At 36.6% G+C, this 19,320-nt stretch overlaps 1 protein-coding gene across 7 annotated transcripts in view; it reads right to left on the reverse strand.

The window, feature by feature from the left end:
• The window catches only part of CEP126 (centrosomal protein 126), a 100,490-nt gene that overhangs the window by 40,813 nt on the left and 40,357 nt on the right, over positions 1 to 19,320 (reverse strand). For 5 of the 7 annotated variants that reach the window (XR_004274240.1, XM_032295698.1, XM_032295697.1 and 2 more), the window contains exons 5-7: positions 12,190 to 12,388; positions 5,791 to 7,942; positions 1,182 to 1,294 (exon numbers count right to left, since the gene is read on the reverse strand). Coding sequence is in view for 6 of the 7 variants with exons in the window: in XM_032295698.1 (XP_032151589.1) it covers positions 1,182 to 1,294; positions 5,791 to 7,942; positions 12,190 to 12,388 (2,464 nt within the window). In the remaining variant the exon portion in view is untranslated. Of the gene's footprint in view, positions 1 to 1,181; positions 1,295 to 5,790; positions 7,943 to 12,189; positions 12,389 to 13,585; positions 14,270 to 19,320 lie in introns of those variants that run through there. The other 2 variants (XM_032295700.1, XM_032295699.1) reach the window with 2 other exon arrangements.

Here is a 19,320-nt window from a genome sequence, read left to right on the forward strand (position 1 = left end):
AAATATTATTAGGAACTATTCATTATGTATTTCAAAATTCCCTATAAAAGTTCCTCAATGGGAAATGTTTTAAAAAATTGTATCACAGCCGGGCGTGGTGGCTCACGCCTGTAATCCCAGCACTTTGGGAGGCCGAGGCGGGTGGATCACGAGGTCAAGAGATCGAGACCATCCTGGTCAACATGGTGAAACCCCGTCTCTATTAAAAATACAAAAAATCAGCTGGGCATGGTGGCGCATGCCTGTAATCCCAGCTACTCAGGAGGCTGAGGCAGGAGAATTGCCTGAACCCAGCAGGCGGAGGTTGCAGTGAGCCAAGATTGCGCCATTGCACTCCAGCCTGGGCAACAAGAGCGAAACTCCATCTCAAAAAAAAAAAAAAAAAAAATTGTATCACAAACAACATCATTATCAATATCCCTTGAGAATTACATAGCTCATCTAATTTTCCTTTTTGCCATGTCTTCCAGAAGCTCAGACACAAATAGGTCATATGGAACTACAGTTGACTTTATAGTTAGCATACTTTTTTTTTTTTGAGATGGAGTCTTACTCTTGTTGCCCAGGATGGAGTGCAATGGTGCAATCTCAGCTCACTGTAACCTCCTCCCGAGTAGCTGGGATTACAGGTGCCTGCCACCATGCCTGGCTAATTTTTTGTATGTTTAGTAGAGAAAAAGTTTCATCATGTTAGTCAGGCTCGTGTTGAACTCCTGACCTCAGGTGATCCACCCACCTCGGCCTCCCAAAGTGCTGGGATTACAGGTGTGAGCCACTGCACCCGGCCTAGCATACTTGTTTTTTCAATCTGTGTCTCTAATTTACTTTTCTTTCTTTTTAAAGTGTATATTTAACTTTGTTGAATTTTGTTGTGAAAGACCTTATTTTTTTTTCCAGCATTGGCTATCAATAATAACAAATAAAATAATAATGGTGATTTAAAGTTGGTTTAAAACATTCACTAGTAACTGATTTTACAGTCTAACTGGAATACAGCAAGTAGATATAGTGTAATAATCTCCTAGCATAAAGATTCCAAGATTGCTTCACAAATGGCTCTGGCTATAATTATGTTTATGTTGTGGTATACAGTTTACAGGCACAGCATAGTCCTTTAGGAACCTATGTTTTCCACGCAATTTTTAATACTGAATAGAGATTTTGATGACTACTGTACTTACATTAATTTGCTCATTGTACTTCTGTCCTACAGATCCAGGGTTTTGTCTTTTCTGCTCTGAAATATTTCTCCTCTTAGTTTCAACAATTCGTTTTCTTCTCATAACAGTAGACCCTTAAACAAATGACAGCACAATGTGAAAAATTATGCAAGTTGAGTAGCTACTAACATCAAGAAAACTCTGTAAGTTTAATTCATCCAGTCAGCATAGTTTATTGAGCTCCTATTATATGTTCTATGCATGGTACAGTTAAAATGATGAATTCAACAAAATCCTTGCTTCTGAGGGATTTATAGTTTACAGCAGTAACCTCCAGAGCATGACATAGAACACCGGAAGGTTGCGTAAGATAATCCACTGGTGTGCTGGAAGAACATATTAGAATTCTAATTCATATTTATTATCTAAAAATTAGAAGTTAAACTTTACTCATGTAATACATGATAGACACTGGCACCCTGGTTATTTTGCAAGGTAGATGCTCATATAATGCATGAAGTAAACTCAGTTATCTTAGAAGAGTTAAGGTTCTAAGCTTGAGAGTTTGACAGTGGTATCATCATTCATTAGTTCTCTTTAGCTTCCTGCAATGTACTAAAATTTATGTGTGCACAGGTAAGTGAATTTATGCATATCTTATAGTATCTTAACAAGTCCTCACAAAATAACAAAGTGGCTAGAATAACTTTTGTAGGGCTCCTACTATATTTATGATGTTTATTATTTAAGGTGAGTTGTAGGTACATGAATGTTTATCATATTTTTCTTTGCTTTTTTATGACTATTTAAAAACATATTCTTGCAAAATCACAGATCAAAATAATACTAATAATGCAAAGATAGGTAAACAACAGCAAGGCTAACACATTTCTTTTTCTCGTTACAAACTCTTTGCCACATGACAGTAACATCACAATTCAAAAATTATCAAATAATTATAACAGTAACTTTTACTCTAAATGTATATTGTACTGTGAGATATTAGCTAATTATATCATACAAAATGTAAAATTTTTACTTTACCTTATATTTAACCAATTACTGATTAAGGTTCTTAATGAATATATTAGTACAGTAATATATGTGTATGCTATATATGTGTTCAAAATTCTTATTAATAGAGTACAATAAAAAGTCTTAGAATCCATTGGTCTAGAAGATTGAATATAAATGAATTATTACCATAAAATACTTAAATCGGATGTATAGCTATAAATGGAATTAAGTGAAAGCACAGAGGGTACAGTGACTTTGTAAGAATAAGGAAAGGTTTCATAAAGTTTGTCTGAGCTTGGTCTTAAAGGAGTAGTTAACCTTCTGGGCCTGTTTTTTTTAAAAAAAGGTAGTAATAAGTTACCAAATAAAAGAGCACACTTATTTATTTATTTATTTATTTTTGAGATGGAATCTCGCACTGTTGCCCAGTCTGGAGTGCAGTAGGGCAATCTCAGCTCACTGCAACCTCCACCTCCCAGGTTCAAGTGATTTTCCTGCCTCAGCCTCCTGAGTAGCTGGGATTCCAGGTGCGTGCCAGCATACTCCGCTGGTTTTTGTAGTTTTAGTAGAGTCAGGGTTTCACCATGTTGTCCCGGCTGGTCTCAAACTTCTGACCTCAGGTGATCCACCTGCCTTGGCCTCCCAAAGTGCTGGGATTACAGGTGTGAGCCACCGCGCCCAGCCTGAAAGGACACTTTGAGTCAGAAAGAACATTATGTATAAAGGCGTAATCATGACGCATATTTAAGTTTTGTGGGGCCAAGGGTGAAAATTCATTTGGTCTGGGGCATAGATATGCATGTGTGTAAGCACTTACATGTCTGGGGAAATACATGGAAATGTGTGCATGTGCTTAATGATAAGAGCCTTACAAAAAAGCCTTTACTTGGCAGGGCGCGGTGGCTCACACCTGTAATACTAGGACTTTAGGAGGCTGAGGTGGGCGGATCACCTGAGGTTGGGAGTTTGAGACCAGACTGACCAACATGGAGAAACCCCGTTTCTACTAAAAATACAAAAAAATTAGCCAGGTGTGGTGGTGCAGGCCTGTAACCCCAGCTACTCGGAAGGCTGAGGCAGGAGAATCGCTTGAACCTGGGAGGCTGAGGTTGGGGTGAGCTGAGTTTGCACCATTGCACTCCAGCCTGGGCAACAAGAGCGAAACTCAGTCTCAAAACAAAACAAAACAAACAAAAAAGACTTTACCTTTCAAGAAAGTAAGCTAGTGACTGAATACCTGACATCTGAGATTAAGAAATAATAATGTAATACTAATATTTATTTAGCATTTATAATTTGGCAGGTATTGTTCTAAGGGCTATAGGTGCTATTATCATCGTTATTCTTACATATAAAAAATGCTCAACATCACTAATCATTAGAGAAATGCAAATCAAAACCACAATGAGATACCATTTCACACCAGTCAGAATAACTACTATTAAAAAGCCAAAAATTAACATGCTGGTGAGGTTGTAAAGAAAAGGGAATACTTATATGCTGCTGGTGGGAATCTAAATTAGTTCAGCCATTGTAGAAAGCGGTTTGGAAATTTCTCAAAGAACTTAAAGTAGAAGTACCATTCAACTTCTGTTTTATAAATCGCTCCACCATAAAGACACGTGCATGTGTATGCTTACTGCAGTACTACTCACAATAGCAAAGACATGGAATCAACCTAAATGCCCATCAACGGTAGACTGGATAAAAAAAAGTGTGGTACATATACAACATGGAATACTATGCAGACATAAAAAGGAACAAGATCATGTTCTTTGGAGCAACATGAATGGAGCTAGAGGCTATTAACCTAAGCAAACTAACACAAGAACCTAAGGAAACCAAATACTGCATGTTCTCACTTTTAAGTGGGAGCTACACTTTGGTAATAAAGAAGAGAACAACAGACACTGGGGCCTACTTCAGGGTTCAGGGTGGGAGGAGAGTGAGAGCTGAAAAACAACCTATTAGGTACTATGCTTATTGCCTGGGTGACAAAATAATCTGTACACCAAAACCTAGTGACATGCAATTTAATTTACCTGTATAACAAACATGCACATGTACTCCCGAACCTAAAAGTTAAAAAAAAGAAACAAAATAAGAAATTAAGGCATGGGGGTGGGGGGAGGATAAGTAACTTGCCTAACATCACAGAGCCAGTAAGGGGCAAAGCTGGGGATTCAGCTCCAATTAGTAGGGTTCTAAAATCTAAACTTCTAGCTCTTACCCATATGCTAGTAAGTTTCATTCTGATTTGACTGTGTCTCACAGAAATAAATATATTTTACATTGTAACCTTGGATAATATATTTATCCTCACAACATATGATACCTTCTAGTAGTTTCCATTCTAGAATATTCTAATTCTAAAATTAGGCTTCATTAAAAAATACTAGTTACTGGTTGTTTCCACCTGTACTGATATGCTAAATGCTATATATGCAAAATGTTATAGTTTCCAGTGAGATAATTTGGGCAGCAAATATGCAGTGTTTGGTTTTCTGTTCCTGTGTTAGTTTGCTGAGCATAATGGCTTCCAGCTTAATCCATGTCTCTGCAAAGGACATGGTCTCATTCCTTTTTATGGCTGCATAGTATTCCATGGTGTATATGTACCATATAATTAGAAATGATTTCATACTGTAAGACTGAAAAACATTAAAAAGTCTATCATACTCTTGGTGAGGATGTAGTAAAGGGGACTTTCATATATTACTCTGGAAAACAACTTGGATTACCTAGTAAAGTTGAAAATACATATACTGTATGGCTCAGCAACATGTGCATCAGTAGATGTACAAAGCTGTTCTTGGAAGACTTATTCATAAAAGGGAGAAACTAGAAGCAACCCAAATGTCCAATGATAGGAGAATGAAAACATGTTTGAACATTCATATGATTGAATGTGATGCAGCAATGAATATGAAGTACAGCCAACCTAATCAATCTAAAAAACAAAGTTGATTGGAAAGGCAAATCCCAGAAGAACACAGATATAATGATTTCATTTATTGAAGTTTCATAACTAGACAAAATGACATATTGTTTGTAATACATTCATATGTGGCAAAATTATAAAGAAAATCATGGAATAATTAACATGAAATTCTTTGTGGTGTTCACATCTACAGATGGGGCTTTGTAGGTATTGGTGATTTTTTTTGTATTAGAATATTTATATTAATCATTCAAACTTCATTTTATACAACGAATGCATACACCGCTGGGGCAGTGTCTGACTGATGCGTGGCACACCTTAAGAGTCACCGCCAGTGACATGATCTTGGCTCACTGCAACCTCTGCCTCCAGGTTCAAGGGATTCTCCTGCCTTAGCCTCCCAAGTAACTGGAACTATAGGCATGCACCACCATGACGAGCTAACTTTTGTATTAGTAAAGATGGGATTTCACTCTGTTGGTCAGGCTGGTCTTGAACTCCTGGCCACAAAGTGATCCGCCTGCCTGAGCTCGGCCTGGAGGTAAGTTATTTCTATAAAGCTATTGTTTAATATTTGGGTAGTATGTATGGCTATACCTAAATAAAAAAATTTTGCATGAATTTAACAAAGGTGTACATTTTACCTATAAAAAGATATAAATTTATTCTTACCTGCAGCCCTCTTATTTTGATGCAGGATATTATGCCCTCTTTTCCACAAGGGAATAGATTCTTCTTCAGTAGTTCTAAGAGTCACAGACTGATAACTTTCTTCACAAACAGGACTTCTTTGGGTGCAATATAATGTTCCATCTTGCTGGGCAACTGCTCGAGTGCCATTTGAATGATTTATTTTTGCAAAAGTTTGGCACTCTGAAGAACAATATGATGGCAATGATGGTATCACAGTGACTAGGTCAGAATAAGCATTTGAGAGTGGAGAACTTTCTTGATTCCACTGGTTCAAATTGTGTTCTGTTGGAAGCACATGTTTTAAATTAAAACCGTTAAGTGTAGTAATGTTTTGAGGATTTTCAGGTGTTACTGATTGACACTGAGACACTTGTATATTTTCACCATTTCTAATATTTGATGTAGATTGAGGAGGAGGATGAGGTATAATTAATTTTCCCTGAGGTTGTTTAAATATGTTGACTTTGCTTGCAGATTGTGGTTGAATGACAGTGCCTTTTCTGTTTGTACATATAAAGCCTGATTGAACTTTTGCAGGTGCAGATCCTGTTTTTCTAATTATTTTTGCCACACCTCTTTGTGGCTTACCTAGCTGAGTTTTAGCATCATTATTATGTACAAGGATTTTACTTTCCTCCTTTTTTGAGGCTGGCCAGGCATGTTTAGCAAAGTTATAACCTGAAGGTATAAAACAGTTCAAAGGCACATGGTCTGCTCCAGATCCTTCTAGAGTCATAACATTTTCAGAGACTGCATCCTCCCTGGACTTCTTTCTATCAGCAGAATTTACAGCACAAGCAGAAACACTAATTATGTTGCTTCCAGCACCACTTTCAATGTGGAAGTGTTGAGAATGCTGCTGAGTTATTCCTGTTTTATTTTTCAGTGAATGATTGTCTTCAGCACTGTTTTCTATATTAGCAGTTTCATCAAACCACCTCAGTTTTTTAATAGTCTTTGGAATTTCTGGACCTTTTTCCTTTTCCTTTGTTAATTCAATACTATCTCTGATAGCTGCTGCTTTTTGATTTCCAAACTTAAAGCTCTGATTTATAATTAATGCCTTAAGATAACCATGTTCATATTTAGATTCTTTCTTTAAAATACTTTTAAGAAACCTCACACCATTTCTCTCATGGATGTTGTATTTCATTTTCTTCTGTTGGCCAACTAAGTCGTATTTAGAAGTTACATTCGACAAGGATGATGTTTCAGCTAATTTTTGTTTTTCATCTTTTGAATAGGGATTGTGAGGTATATAGGCATCTTGAAAACTGTCTGAAAATAAAGGTAACTCTCCCTTATGACAATTAAAATATTTTATGTTTTCTTCTTTACCATCTTTCAATTCATCTAACTTATCAGAACACTGCACTGCATCAATTTCTTTTACGTGTATACTGTTCTTTGCTAAAGGTCTAGCTGACTGTATATTAGATGGCAAAACTAAAGGTGTTGCCAGTGGTACACATGAAGTAGGAATTGAAGTAGTTCCATTTTCTTGATTTAATTCAGAATATTTCTCTTGATCTGGAAATGTAGCCACTTCCTGGGTTAGAGAATCCAAAGTGCTCCGGTATTTGTTAAATTTAAATGTTGGGCTCTCAGTAACTAACGGCCTCTCCCTTTTGAATGCTCCAGACGTGGTGTCAGTTGTCCTCATAGTGCTAGTTTCAGAGGTCTTTTCACTTTTTTTATCTAGGACAAATATGGGTGGGGTAGATACACAGTCTATTGAATTATTAGCAGTATTTGTGGCTCTTTCCACTGTTCCATTCAAAGGAGATGGATTTTTTTCTTTACTATTAAAACATTCCCATGAAGGTGGAACATTAGATTTACTTAAAATATCTGAGAAAGGTGTGACATTCCGAGTATTTGAAGCATCTAAATTTGTAAGCCAATTATTTATATGTTGAGCTTTAGAGAATGCCAGTTTATCTTCATCAAAGCAGCTTAGATTAGTTGATTGAGGATCTGCTGATTTGAGGGAAATGATATTCCGCTGGATGGATGTGGAATGTTCCTTATTAAGTGTTAAATATATTTCTTCATGTTCTGTAGCCTCAAGACTGTCTATACTTGAGAGGGTTTCAGAATTGGTTATCTGATTAACTTCATCACAAAATTTCTGAAAACAACAACAACAACAACGTTTTATAGTTTATAAACTTTTAAATGCCAATATCAATGATTCAACATACCATTGTTACTGAGCCCAATTCTCCTTGCATATAGAGGAATATGACTATAAGCATTGTAGGTATATAAGTAATTCTTATCCCTGCATCAATCCTCAAGGTAAAAAATAGGGAGGTAACAAAGACTTAAAGTATGCTTGCTTTGACTTCAACTCCTAAAGTAATAACCACTTATTCTAGCCACAGTTATAACTTATAAAATAATTTTGTTATTGCCATTCCATTTAGAATATGAAGTTTCTTGAAAGCTTAGTAATAGCAAGTGAAATTCTGAAAAAAATTATTTATAAATTGTATTTTTTCCTGAAATATTCACAGAGCCTGAAAGCTCTGTGATCCTAAAGTGAGCTTCCTGTCAGTAGGAGCTACATCTTTTTATAAAACTTAATTTTGTGAACTGTAGTAAGGTTTTTAGCTCTGGCTACATGCTGAAATTACATAAAGAACTATGTAAAATATCTATACCTGGGTCCTGCTGATTTAATACTTGGATGGGGTCCATATATTGTTATTATTTAAATTCCCCAGGTAATTCTCATATGGGGTTTAGGCTCAAAACGTATTGACTTTAATGACTCCTTTTTGGAGGTTTAGCATAGTAGTAGCTTCCATAAACTCCATAGACATTTTCATCACTGTTTCACAAAAAATTACATAAAATTTGTCAGTCTTTAATAAAATTTCAAAATTACTTCAAAGTACGGTGTTTGAAAATATTTCTATTTTCTCACACATATCTAGAATGCATTAATCTGTATCACATACATAGAGATTTTTTGAAGACATTAAATTGTATATATAGTCAAAATGCTGAATGGAAAGAAAATTGATATCCCTTAAGATTTATCATACATTTTAGATTTATCTAAAATACGTAAATTTATAAAATTTACATATTTTGGTATTAGACAACAGTACATTATTTTTGTAGCTCAGAAAGTAAACCAATAAATAAAGGAAATTACAGAATAAAAATATTTTAATTTATACAGTTAATCCTTATTGATTTAGTATTGTGGAATACATTTAAAAAATTATTTATGAGAGTTTTATATTTTTAGCATTTAGCCCCTATTTATCACATCCTTTGGCACTCTTCTTAAAGTGATAGTCACTCAACCCAAACGGGAACAAAATTTCGATGCCTATTCTTGAAACTAAGTTATTTTAACTGATAATGATGATGAAATCAGGCCTGGAAGGCATCCTTTGAGATTGTATCTAGTCAGACACAGAAATTTCGGTTAGAAGATCCTTGTAGATATAAGTATGTATGACATCCATGACTCTTAAGATTTCTGTTTGCATAGGTCTGTGATTGCTTCATCTCCCAAAACACCTCAAAAGAAGTCTGGAAACTTCTGATTTCATAAACAATACTTTTCTTCAGAATTTTTTTTTTTTTTTTTTTTTTGAGACGGAGTTTCACTCATGTTACCCAGGCTGGAGTGCAATGGCGCAATCTCGGCTCACCACAACCTCCGCCTCCTGGGTTCAGGCAATTCCCCTGCTTCAGCCTCCTGAGTAGCTGGGATTACAGGCACGCACCACCATGCCCAGCTAATTTTTTGTATTTTTGGTAGAGACGGGGTTTCACCATGTTGACCAGGATGGTCTCGATCTCTTGACCTCGTGATCCACCCGCCTCGGCCTCCCAAAGTGCTGGGATTACAGGCTTGAGCCACCGCGCCCGGCCAGAATTTTTTCCACTAAATAATGAAACATTATGATCAACTTCAAGTTTTGCTTACGTAAGTTATATTAGTGGTCCATCTTCTGTTTATTGCCCTGCATGTAACACATCTTTTTTCCCTCTGGCTTTAACCTGATTTTTATGTGCCTTTCTGTGGTATGTGTGTGTGCATACACTTATCCTTCTTGGAGTTTGCTGAACTTCTTGAGACTGTGGATTTATAATTTTCACCAAATTTGAAACATTTCCAGACATGGTTTCTTTAAATATATCTTCTCTCACTTTGTGAAATTTTATTTAAATTTTAATTAAATGTGTTGGCTGGAACAGTGGCTCATGCCTGTAATCCCAGCTCTTTGGGAGGCCGAGGTGGGCAGATCGCAAGGTCAGGAGATCGAGACCATCCTGGGTAACACAGTGAAACCCCATCTCTACTTTAAAATATAAAAAAATTAGCTGGGTGTGGTGGCATTTGCCTGTAGTCCCAGCTACTCAGGAGGCTGAGGCAAGAGAATCGCTTGACCCCAGGAGGTGGAGGTTTCAGTGAGCCAAGATTGCACTACTGCACTCCAGCATGGGCAACAGAGCGAGACTCTATGTCAAAAAAAAAAAAAAAAAAAAGAAGTGTTGATGGCTTTATATGGTCTCACAGGTCACTAACAACTGCTCATTTTTTTTCCAGCCTTTTTCTCCCAAAGCTTCAGCTTGGATAATTTCTTTTTTCTTTCTTTCTTTCTTTTTTTTCTTGAGACAGAGTTTCGCTCTTGTTGCCCAGGCTGGAGTGCAATGGTGTGATCTCGGCTCACTGCAGCCTCTGCCTCTCGGGTTCAGGTGACTCTCTTGCCTCAGCCTCCTGAGTGGCTAGGACTACAGGCATGTGCCACTATGCCTGGCTAATTCTGTATTTTTAGTAGACACAGGGTTTCTTCATGTTGGTCAGGCTGGTCTTGAACTCCTGACCACAGGTGATCCACCTGCCTCGACCTCCCAAAGTGCTGGAATTATAGGCATGAGCCACTATATCTGGCCACCTTGGATAATTTCTATTGCTATGTTTTCAAGTCCACTAATCTTTTGTTCTGCAATGACTGCAATGTTAAGCCCATCCAGTAAATTTTTCATTTCTGATATTATAATTTTCAGATCTAGAAGGTCTGTTTATTTTTTAAGCTGTCTTTCTTATGTACATTTTAACTTTAATTCCTTGAAAGTATTTATAAAAATACTTTAAAATTCCTTGTTGGTTAATTGCATCATTTCTGTTATTTCTGTCTGATATTGACGACTTTTCTCCTGGTTATGGTCATATTTTCCTGATTCTTCATATGTCTAGTAAGTTTTGATTGAATGCTGCAACTGTAAGCATTATGTTATTGAATATATGGATTTTATAGTCTTCTTTATGAAAGTGTTGGCTGGGAGCGGTAGCTCACGTCTGTAATCCCAGCACTTCAGGAGGCTGAGGTGGGCAGATCATGAGGTCAAGAGATTGAGACCATCCTGGCCAATATGGTGAAACCTCATCTCTACTAAAAATACAAAAATTAGTTGGGCATGGTGGTGCATGCCTACAGTCCCAGCTGCTTGGGAGGGTGAGGCAGAATTGCTTAAACCCAGGAGGCAGAGGTTGTAGTAAGCCGAGGTCGCACCACTGCACTCCAGCCTGGCAACAGAGTGAGACTCTGTTTCAAAAAAAAAAAAAGTGTTAAGTTTTTTTGTTTAATGGGTAGCTAGGTTACTAGTGGATCTTTTTAAGGCTTATTCAGGCAATATACCTACGTAGAAAGCCTAGGTGATCATAAGGCTTACATCATTTGTTTCCCCTTTTCAAGATCACATCCTGTACTACCTCTGTCCCATGTCTAAAAGCAGTTGTTTTATATATTTTATTCATAATTATAGTTGTTTGTGGCAGGAAGGCACATCATAATAGCTGGCAGGAATCTTCTGTTTTGCTTTTTTAGCCTTGCCATGGTTGATTAATTATTGGATGAATCAGGCCAATGTTATGAATTTAATCTTGATATTGGTTTATTAAAAATCTCATAAATGTGCATAATTATTAATGAAAAATAAAGTTCATGGATGGACATGTAGCAATATCAGTCAAAATCTATATTCATTTGTGGAAAAAATTGTTAACAAAGTATATGCCCTACTAGAGATAGACTACAAATATCATTTCTAGCAAATTCTGCCAAATTTCCATTAAGAACCTAATATCTACATGTATTATAATTTTCTGGTTGCTTTTTATAATACAGCCTCTAACAATAATACATTACATTGTACTTTCAAAGGTAAGGAAAAAACTAAAAAATTATTTCTATAGTTTCTACAATGAATTTGTGCTGATTCATCCACACTCTCTTTCATGGCCTATTCTCAGCTTGTAACATATTTCTTTAGCGGAGAACACTACAAAAGTGGAGCAGAATTAGTACTAGGAATTAAAATATTAATAATATCTTTATAGTTTCATACTTGCAAACTGCTTAGATGCTGATCTTCTAGGAGTTTCTGAGTTTCCTCCAGTTTAAGCTGGAACACATTTTTGTTAGTAGCCAAGGTTGCCTTCATGTTTTCATTCATTTCTTTATCACAATTGGTTTTTGATAGGAGTTGTTTCTGATGCTTGTGATCATTTTTTGATAATGCTGAAGGCAAGGCAGAATCTATAGCTCTGTCAAACAGACATAAAAAGTGCTTAGTACATTTAAATAAAGTTAACTTCTTTTTATATGTATATATATGACACATTTGTGTAATATGCGTGTTTGTCCAGATAACCACATATAAGGATATTGGAGAAATATAGACATGTTAGAATGAGAATTTAAGGCAATCAATAGTAGAATAAAAATAGTTGTGAGACTAAAGTGCCAATAAAGAACACCTTCATATAGGAATGCCTAGTAATTCATGGTTTTGATTATTATAACCTATCCCTCTCTCATCTGGGATAAGAGTAGAAGTAATTCCTGTGTAGTGTTAGTCCTCAGTTCTTTAAGAGCATTCCTGTATGGATAATAATATGCTGCATTACCATTCTTTCTGAGATGACATAATGGATGGTAAGTTAGGAAAAAAATCTATAACCCTAATAGTGTTGGCTGAAGATTCAAGCAGATAGAAAATATAAAAACTGCCTGTCAGGGTCAACAGGAATTTTCACCCTATTTATCTAGCTTTGGGAACCTGGATATTCCTCAATGGAGGCCATGTACTCACTTATTTTCAGTTGTTTCAGGATGGTTTTTATGCCACAGAAGTATACCTTTCATATAGAGTCTATCTTTACTGTGCTAAATGGCCACCTAAACATTTTCAGTGCATGACCTCATCTTCTATTAGAATTTTGTATCTTCTGCAAACCTACAGCATGTTACATTTCAGTATATATACAAAGTGAAAGCAAAGAACTAAAGAAAATTTTGGGGGGAGAATAGGATGGGGATGACACTATTATATAGCTGAATGCTGCTGCACTGGGTCTGGCAGTGTGAATCCCAAGAGCATTTATTCCTAATTCAATTAAATTATTCCCACTTCCATGAGGATAAAAATGTTTTAGAAGTTGACAATGGCCACATGTGACATATACCTATTAACTATCTCCAATATCCATATATATCTTTATTTGGACAGGCTGGAGTAGTCAAGGTCAATGATTACTAGATTCTTAACTATCCCTATGTGATCACACATTAATGAGGGAGAGCAAGAACGTATGTGATACAAGTTCCTGAACATTGAGGATATGTTTCTGTCTCTTCCTTTTATACTTTTCTACTCTTATATAATCCTTCCCCCTCAGTCACCCTTCCCAAACAAAATATTGCTATATCTACAAAATATCTAGTAAACTCAATTTATTTACCTTTAAAGTTGTCGTCTCTCAACTTTTTCTTCTCTATTCCTTTCTTCTCTACTCCACTTTCTTCTCTTCTCTTCTCTACTTTCTTCCCCCAGTGAGGAGGATTGAAGGGGTGGATAGGAATAAAAGGAGATGGGGAGGTAGAAACAGAGGGAGAGTGAAGAATAGGGGGAAAGGAAGAGGAAATCATAAAGGAACAAGTAACAGGAGAAACTGGAGAGGGAAAAGCTAAATAAGTTGGAGGCAAACATGGGGAGGAAGATGAATGCAAAGGAGAGGAAAAACGAGGGATAGATGAAGGAGGTAAGGATGGAGAAGTAGAAGAGGAAGTCGAAGAAGAGGAAAGAATGGGTGAGGAAGAAGAAAACGGTATACAGGCTGAAGAAGAGGATGTGGAAGTAGAAGGAGATGAAGGCAAAGAAGAAGATGGAGAATGACAAGGAGGTACAAGGGAGAGAACTGAGGCTGGTGGATGATCTACAAGGGCCTGGGGCTGATTTGACAATGCTGTGGCTTGTGGAACAGCTTGCTGGACTGACTGAAAAGGATCCAAGTTAGCAGGATGTGCAGGCAACGGAGTGACATAAGAAAGAGTGGGGACTGGTTGATGAGGGGGATGACTGGATAAACAGGAAGGCTTCAAAACAGGGAGAGGTTCCAAAGGGGTTGGGGAAACAACCAGTCGAGCTGGAAGGGAACGACGAACAAGGGCAGGCATTAGAGTGGCTGTGGTAGAAGGCTGCGCTGGAAGGAAATGTTTGGGTCTGAAAGTTTTGTAAAATAACCTGTTTTGTGAGTCAGGGTCAGGAATGACTGGAGAACTTTGGGGTGGGTGGGGTAGATGGCCAGGTGGGCCGGAAGGATTTGGTGCTGGCAGATGAGCTAAACTGCTAGAAATGCTGGAAGTAGCCGGGGTTGGAGGATGAGGACGATATTTAATTGGGTAAGACAGTAATGGGGCTGGTGCAAAGGTCTTTGGAAGAGTAGAGGGGACAGATGGATGGATAGGCAGCGAATGGGGCTGGCGGGTAGGAGAAACAGTTGGGTAGTTAGGAAGAATTTGGGAGTGGTGGGACCGAAATGGGAACCGCGAAGGAGACAGCTGATCAGGTAAATAGGGGTCAGGTGTGGAGATAGCTGGACATGTAGGAATGGATCTGCACAGGTGGAAAAGCATTTGGACAGGCAGGTGGAGAGACAGCCTTATTAAGATTTTATTTTGGTTTATTGGGCTGCCTCTAGGCTTTTAATTCATGTAATTTTTTTGTCCATAGGGTCCTTGCATGATTTTCCTTTGATCAACCCATGTCCTCTCACATGGACTGAAAAATGTACATAGCTTATTGAAGTTTGCCATTTCTTATTCCTGGCTCTTAGAGTATCTTCACTTCTCAGACGCCTTTTACTCATACAGATACATGAATATGGGCTGGAAAATCTGGTTTAAAGCATAAGTTCAAAGGGGAAATAGAGGTCAATAGATAACTGCTCAGCTCTGGCCAGATTTCTCAGTGTAGCACGTGGTTCAGGATCAACTGCCTCACCACAAATACATGGATATTGGAGATAGATATCTAACAGTATCATTTTATTAAAGTTTAACCATTTAATATGGGAGATAATATATCTCCTTTTACCTTACACCTTCCAGAATGATCAAGCATATTAGCTTTATGATAAGGATTTGGTGGTGATAGAAGACTAATTATTTCTTATATTTTTAATTTTAGTCACTTATTAATATTCTTATACCTCACTGATATAAGAATATAGAAGGTGAAGCAGCTTCTATGTTCATGAGAACATATTCTCTAATTTTTTGAGGGGCTTAAGCACTAAATGCCCTGTACTTTATCATATATATTTTTTTCTCTTTTAGATTATTACATTGCCAACATTTAATTTCTATCTACCACTAACATTTTCCACATTAGAATAATCTTACTGATATACCTCTGCTTCTTTGTAAGTCCCTTATTTCTTGGCATTACTTTATTTCTTAGCACATTTAGGTTTATATTCCACTGAAAATGTATTTTTAATGTGGCAGTAGCTTATCAATGTTTTCAGCTTTATTATATTTTCAATTAATAAAAATGTCCATTAACCTAACACCTGATTCTTAATATCCCAATATTTCATATTTGTATAGAATTTCATAGTTTACAAAGCACTTTCATATATATTACTTAATATTGTTGGTTATCTGTGGAGAAAAGTCCAACTTTTTAATAAGTAAGTAATAGTGTTTTCACTATACATTGTATATACTTGTTGTTTTCCAAAACATAAAATTTATGTGATATATATAAACATACACACACATAGGTAGATACAGATATTGTGAAGTCACAGTCAAAATAGTATACTAAAATGACATGAAAACTAACTAGGTATTCTAATGAGGAATGAAGATCATTTCTCATAAGACAAAGATGATGTGTGTTATTTAATGATTCTAGCATAGACGTTGTAATCGTATCTACATGTTTATTACAGGGAAAGCAAAGTTGTTCTGACAGTTTAACTCTTCTAAGACTTCAAGCAACTGTACACTGTGGAACAAGAAAAAGGTCTATGCTTTTCTTCACTGTGCAAGACTTTTTTACAGTTGAAAAAATCCAATTAACATAAAGTATAACAACTGATAGAAAAAAATAACCTGAAAGTAAAGAAGACCTGTATAAAAAATGTACATTACTTCTACATTAACTGGTTTAGAATTTTTTTAATTAGTCTAAATAAATCCTGGGACTCCCTCTAATTGTTTGTCATCTCTTTTCAGACAAGCTTTTCTATAAAGTACTCTAAAATTATATTGTTACATATAATGTGGTAGTAAATTACATTACTACTACAACTTCCATTTGGCTCTTAACCTGTTATCTGGTTTCCACCTCTATACCTTCAATGTACTGCTTTGCTTGCGGTTAACTAAGTGACCTATAATTGTAAAAATAGGTACTTCTTGACTACTATCTTTCTTGATTTTAATTCCCTTGGTTTCCATATCATCACATTTCCTGTTTATTTTCTTACTTCTCTGGTTGTTCCTCCTCAGGCTCTTTCTTGAGCTCCTCTTTCTTTGCCTGTTCTTTATATGCTGAAATTTTTGAGTTATGTGATTTTCTTTTTTTCTTATCTATACCCATACTTTCTTTGTAATCTTACTTATACTGCCTATGTGATCTTATTTATATTAGTTTGTGAGTAAAGGGTTAATAAAATCTTCTCCTTCCCTATGAACCAATTCAACTTTGAGTTAACTTTATAAATCTATTTTTCTGGATAATTATTAGGATTTAAGCTGTGTAACAAGGCACATTGATTATGGTAAAAATGGCCCTTCATTGGTAAACCACATCTGAACTAAGAGGACTGCAAAGAAACCATAGATACCTGCTAGAAAGCTAGTTTTGAGTTTGCCTGAGTATGATAATTCTTATTATTGGATATGTCTCTTCCATGGAAGCTATTTATATGGAGCGATTACAAAAAACATTTGTTCCTGTTTCGAACAAGGGGCCTCTTAACCAGAATACATAGATGCCCATCCACTGTGATAATGTAAGCATTATGAGCCTTAATGCTGAGCTGTCACTTGTAGAGGGTGGAAACATAGCAAAGACTAACCCCTCAACTGCTTTGTGGCTTTCTATAAGAATTCGTCCTATTGAAGAATGTTACCTAGTTGGCGTGCAGTGTTTTCTGTTCTCTAATTGAAGCCAAACATAGCCTATTGCAGTTAAGGGAGTTTGATTGTTTAGCTGAATCTAAGACTAACACTGGTGGATACTGCCATGGCTTTAACTTTATTCATTCATTGATGACTGTCATATCTATATTCATGACCCAGATTTCTACCTATAAGAAATTGGCTCTTGAATATCTCTTTTTTTAATTGCATTTTAGGTTTTGGGGTACATGCGAAGAACATGCAAGATTGTTGCAGAGGTACACATGTGGCAGTGTGATTTGCTGCCTTCCTCCCTTCACCTGGCATCTCTCCCCATGCTATCTCTCCCCAACTCCCCACCCTACGCTGTCCCTGCCCTGTTTCCCCCCAACAGACCCCAGTGTGTGGTGCTCCCCTCCCTGTGTCCATGTGTTCTCATCGTTCAACACCCGCCTATGAGTGAGAACATGTGGTGTTTGATTTTCTGCTCTTGTGTCAGTTTTTTGAATATCTCTTAAGTGTCTCAAACTCACAATGTATCATTCTCCTTCCAGTTACTCCCTCCCCTATATCTGTTTATTCTTCTCTCATATTCATCAGTTTTTTTGTTTGTTTGTTTTACTGTAGGAAGAATACTTAGCATGAGTTCTGCCCTCTTAACCTCATAGTCTTTATTTTGATAAATGGTTTTATCACTTATTCACGGACCAAATCTAATCTCTGTAGTCATCTTTGACTCTTCCAAGCATTTCAGGTCTTAAACAGTTACCAAAGCATATTGATTCTAACTTCTAAATAGCTCTCAAGAAGTCATCGTTTTCATCAACTAAAGTGCCATTTTACCTGATTTTTCTACTTTTAGTGTTCCCCTATTCTTTTCCATTCTGGCAATATTGTCAACATATAAATATTGTGTATTGCTTCAAATCTTGCAGTAATTGTTTTTAAAACAAAATCCTTAACAAGGCTCTTCATGATTTAATTCATTGCTTCCTTTCCAACCTAACTGCTCACAACTGTCTTCTCACTGTAACATTAGCCAAATTGAGCTACTTGTAGCTCCTTTAGCACAACATACCTTTTATGATTCTATGCCTTTTCACATGCTAGTATTCCTTCCGGGTTGAAGTTTCTTCCCAGTGTTTGTCTCAGATGAATATCCTCCTCATCTATCCAACTTTAGGTCATTTTTACACATTTTGAGAAGTGTTCATTTATGTCAGTGGTATTTTTCCATTCCAAGTATTTATTGAATACCTCCAACATGATAGCACTGAATTAAGCACTATAAGGAATACCTGCATATGTAAGACTGAGACACTGTCCTTCAGAATATTACAGTCTGGCTGGGGTACAAAAGTACGCATGAAAATTAAGCAACAACATATACAATCATAACTTTCAAATCTATTTCAATAGCCTTGGCCTCTCACCTCATCTTTGGCTAAATTGTTTTTACACATTACTGCATGGATATTTATCCCCTCAATTCAGAAGGCTCAAAGGGAATTTTAAAAAGTTAATCACATTCCCTTAATCATCAAGACCCAAAATTTCAGCTGTTTTTGATTTTTTTGCTTTTTTCCATTTCCTTTATCCTATCATATACCAAACTCATCTATTCCTTTCATAAAATATCTTTTCTTTCTGCTTCTATTCTGTCTATTCTCTAATGTTTCTTCCTCGTCCTCCTCTTCTTCCTCATCTTCTTTTGTTCTTCCTTTTCCTTCTCCTTTTTCTTTTGAGACAAGATTTCACTCTGTTACCCAGGCTGGAGTGCTGCAGTGTGATCATAGCTCACTGCGGCTCCAACTCCTGGGATCAAGTGATCCTTCTATGTCATCTCCTTGAGTAGCTAGAAGTACAGGTGTGTGCCAGCATGCCTAGCTAATTTTTGCATTTTGTGTGTGTGTAGAGATGGAGTCTTGCTATATTGTCCAGGCTGGTCTTGAACTCCTGGCCTCAATCAATTCTCCTTCCTCAGCCTGAAATGACAGGTGTAAGCCACTATGCCCAGACTGTACTTTAGTTCTTTTTTTTTTTTTTGAGACGGAGTTTCGCT

The sequence above is a fragment of the Sapajus apella genome, unplaced genomic scaffold (genome assembly GCF_009761245.1).
Source record: "Sapajus apella isolate SASKATOON/1434 unplaced genomic scaffold, GSC_monkey_1.0 scaffold34, whole genome shotgun sequence".
Taxonomy (NCBI): Eukaryota; Metazoa; Chordata; class Mammalia; order Primates; family Cebidae; genus Sapajus; species Sapajus apella.